The sequence below is a fragment of the Oryzias melastigma genome, linkage group LG15 (assembly GCF_002922805.2).
Source record: "Oryzias melastigma strain HK-1 linkage group LG15, ASM292280v2, whole genome shotgun sequence".
NCBI lineage: Eukaryota > Metazoa > Chordata > Actinopteri > Beloniformes > Adrianichthyidae > Oryzias > Oryzias melastigma.
The window spans coordinates 18,148,098-18,150,111 of NC_050526.1; the positions used below are offsets into that span (position 1 = coordinate 18,148,098).

The following is a 2,014-nucleotide window of genomic DNA, read 5'->3' on the forward strand; positions in this document are numbered from 1 at the left end:
GAAGGGGGAGCAAAGCAGTGTGCGTCCGCACTGTAGCAAAGCAGGAAGCAAAAAAAGGTCTATTGGAGACTCTGAATTGTCTTTTAGGTTTGAACGGGAGCTTTACACCTCAGTAGAAGGTTAGGCTCCAGCAACTCCATACAGAAATGAAGCAGGTTTAATTTAAATTAATTTGACTTAATCCAAGGTAATGTCATGTAATCTGCTTTGATCTAATTTAATTTAATTTCCTTTTAACTGATTTAATTTAAACCATATCAAATTTAATCGGATATAATTTAATTTAGTCAAATGTATTTTCACTTATACTGATTTGATCTAAGTTCATTTAATTGGATTTTATCTGATTTAATTTAATTTTATCTAAATCTAATCTAATCTCATCTTATTTAATTTATTATGATGTAATTCAGTTTAATTTTATCTAAATCTAATCTTATTTAATCCAATTTGTATTCAATTTGATTTGAATTTATTTATTTTATCTAAATCTAATCTGATTTAATTTAATTTAATTTATTTAATCACATGTAATATCATGTAATATGAATTTATGTAATTTCATTTAATTACATTTAATCTAAATCTAATCTAATTTAATTTTAATTGATTAAATTAAATCAAATGAAATTAATTTAAATCTCCTTTGATCTCATTTTATAAATTTAACATAATTTAAATCTAATCTAATTTAATTTGATATAGTTTATTTCATATAATTAAATTGAATTTCATTTAGATTTCATCTAATCTGTTTTAATCTAATTTAATTCCATATAACTTCATATACAAAAAGATCATGATTGAAAATATCTACATATTTTTCCATCTGGTTAAATTTTTTAACTTTTAAATTTGTATTTAAACATTTAGATTTGATGATTTAAATGAACAAAAGAAGTATTAAAATTAAATTAAAAAATCAATGACTATATGAATCCAATGTTGCACTTGTCTACTATTTTCTTTTCTACAGTCATTTCCATCCAGGGCTGCACGGTGGCGCAGTGGTTAGCGCTCTTGCCTCACAGCGAGAAGGCCCCGGTTCGAATCCCGGCTGGGACCTTTCTGTGTGGAGTTTGCATGTTCTCCCCGTGCATGCGTGGGTTTTCACCGGGGACTCCGGCTTCCTCCCACCATCCAAAAACATGCTTCATAGGTTAATCGGTGACTCTAAATTGTCCCTAGGCGTGAATGTGAGAGTGTATGGGTGTGTGATTGAAGCCCTGCGACAGACTGGCGACCTGTCCAGGGTGTACCCCGCCTTCGCCCAGCAGTAGCCGGGATAGGCTCCGGCACCCCCGCGACCCCGAAAGGGAAGCAGCGGTCAAGAAGATGGATGGATGGCATTTCCATCCAATCTCACGTTTTGTTCTGGTTCCTCATAAACTCTGATGTATTCCCAGGACCCCCTGATGAAGATCCGACCGATGCAGTACCAGAATGTGTGTACGTACCGGGACTTCTACTACAAGACGTTCGAGCTCCCCGACTGTCTGCCCGGCGTTGACCCGACGGTCTCGTACCCCGTGGCTCTGAGCTGCCACTGCGGAGCCTGCATCATGAACACGTCCGACTGCACCTTTGAGAGTCTGCCGCCAGACTTCTGCATGAAGCACGAGTCCTTCTACTATTAGACTGGAGGAACAGAACCTTAAAGATCCATTAGCTTTAGAAAACAGAGATTTGAGATGTTTTTTTAAATATTTTGTTGACACAAACACTTTTTCTTTCATGACCAACATTAAGCAGTTAATAAAATTTAATTTACCCAGAATTTTGTGAGAATATTCTTGTTTTTGTAAAGAAGTGAAAGGAAAAAAAAGACAATATTGTGGTTCTTACATGTTTTCAGTGAGACTTTACCGACAGTTTTAATCATATTTACACTTATAATTCATGAAATATGTCAAAAAAAAGTTTATAAATCAAGTTTGTGAATTATGACACGAATAAACTACTGCTGCAACAAAAACCACAATTAATACAATACTTGCTTAACTTTTCCTCTTTT

The 2,014-nt window shown here is 34.4% G+C and overlaps 1 protein-coding gene across 1 annotated transcript in view; it reads left to right on the plus strand.

The window, feature by feature from the left end:
- The window catches only part of lhb (luteinizing hormone subunit beta), a 2,868-nt gene extending 1,157 nt beyond the window's left edge, over positions 1-1,711 (plus strand). Inside the window, exon 4 of the mRNA XM_024297318.2 lies at positions 1,407-1,711. Coding sequence (XP_024153086.1) covers positions 1,407-1,637 — 231 coding nt within the window. The 3' untranslated portion in view covers positions 1,638-1,711. The remainder of the gene's footprint in view (positions 1-1,406) is intronic.
- Positions 1,712-2,014: the final 303 nt, after the last annotated feature.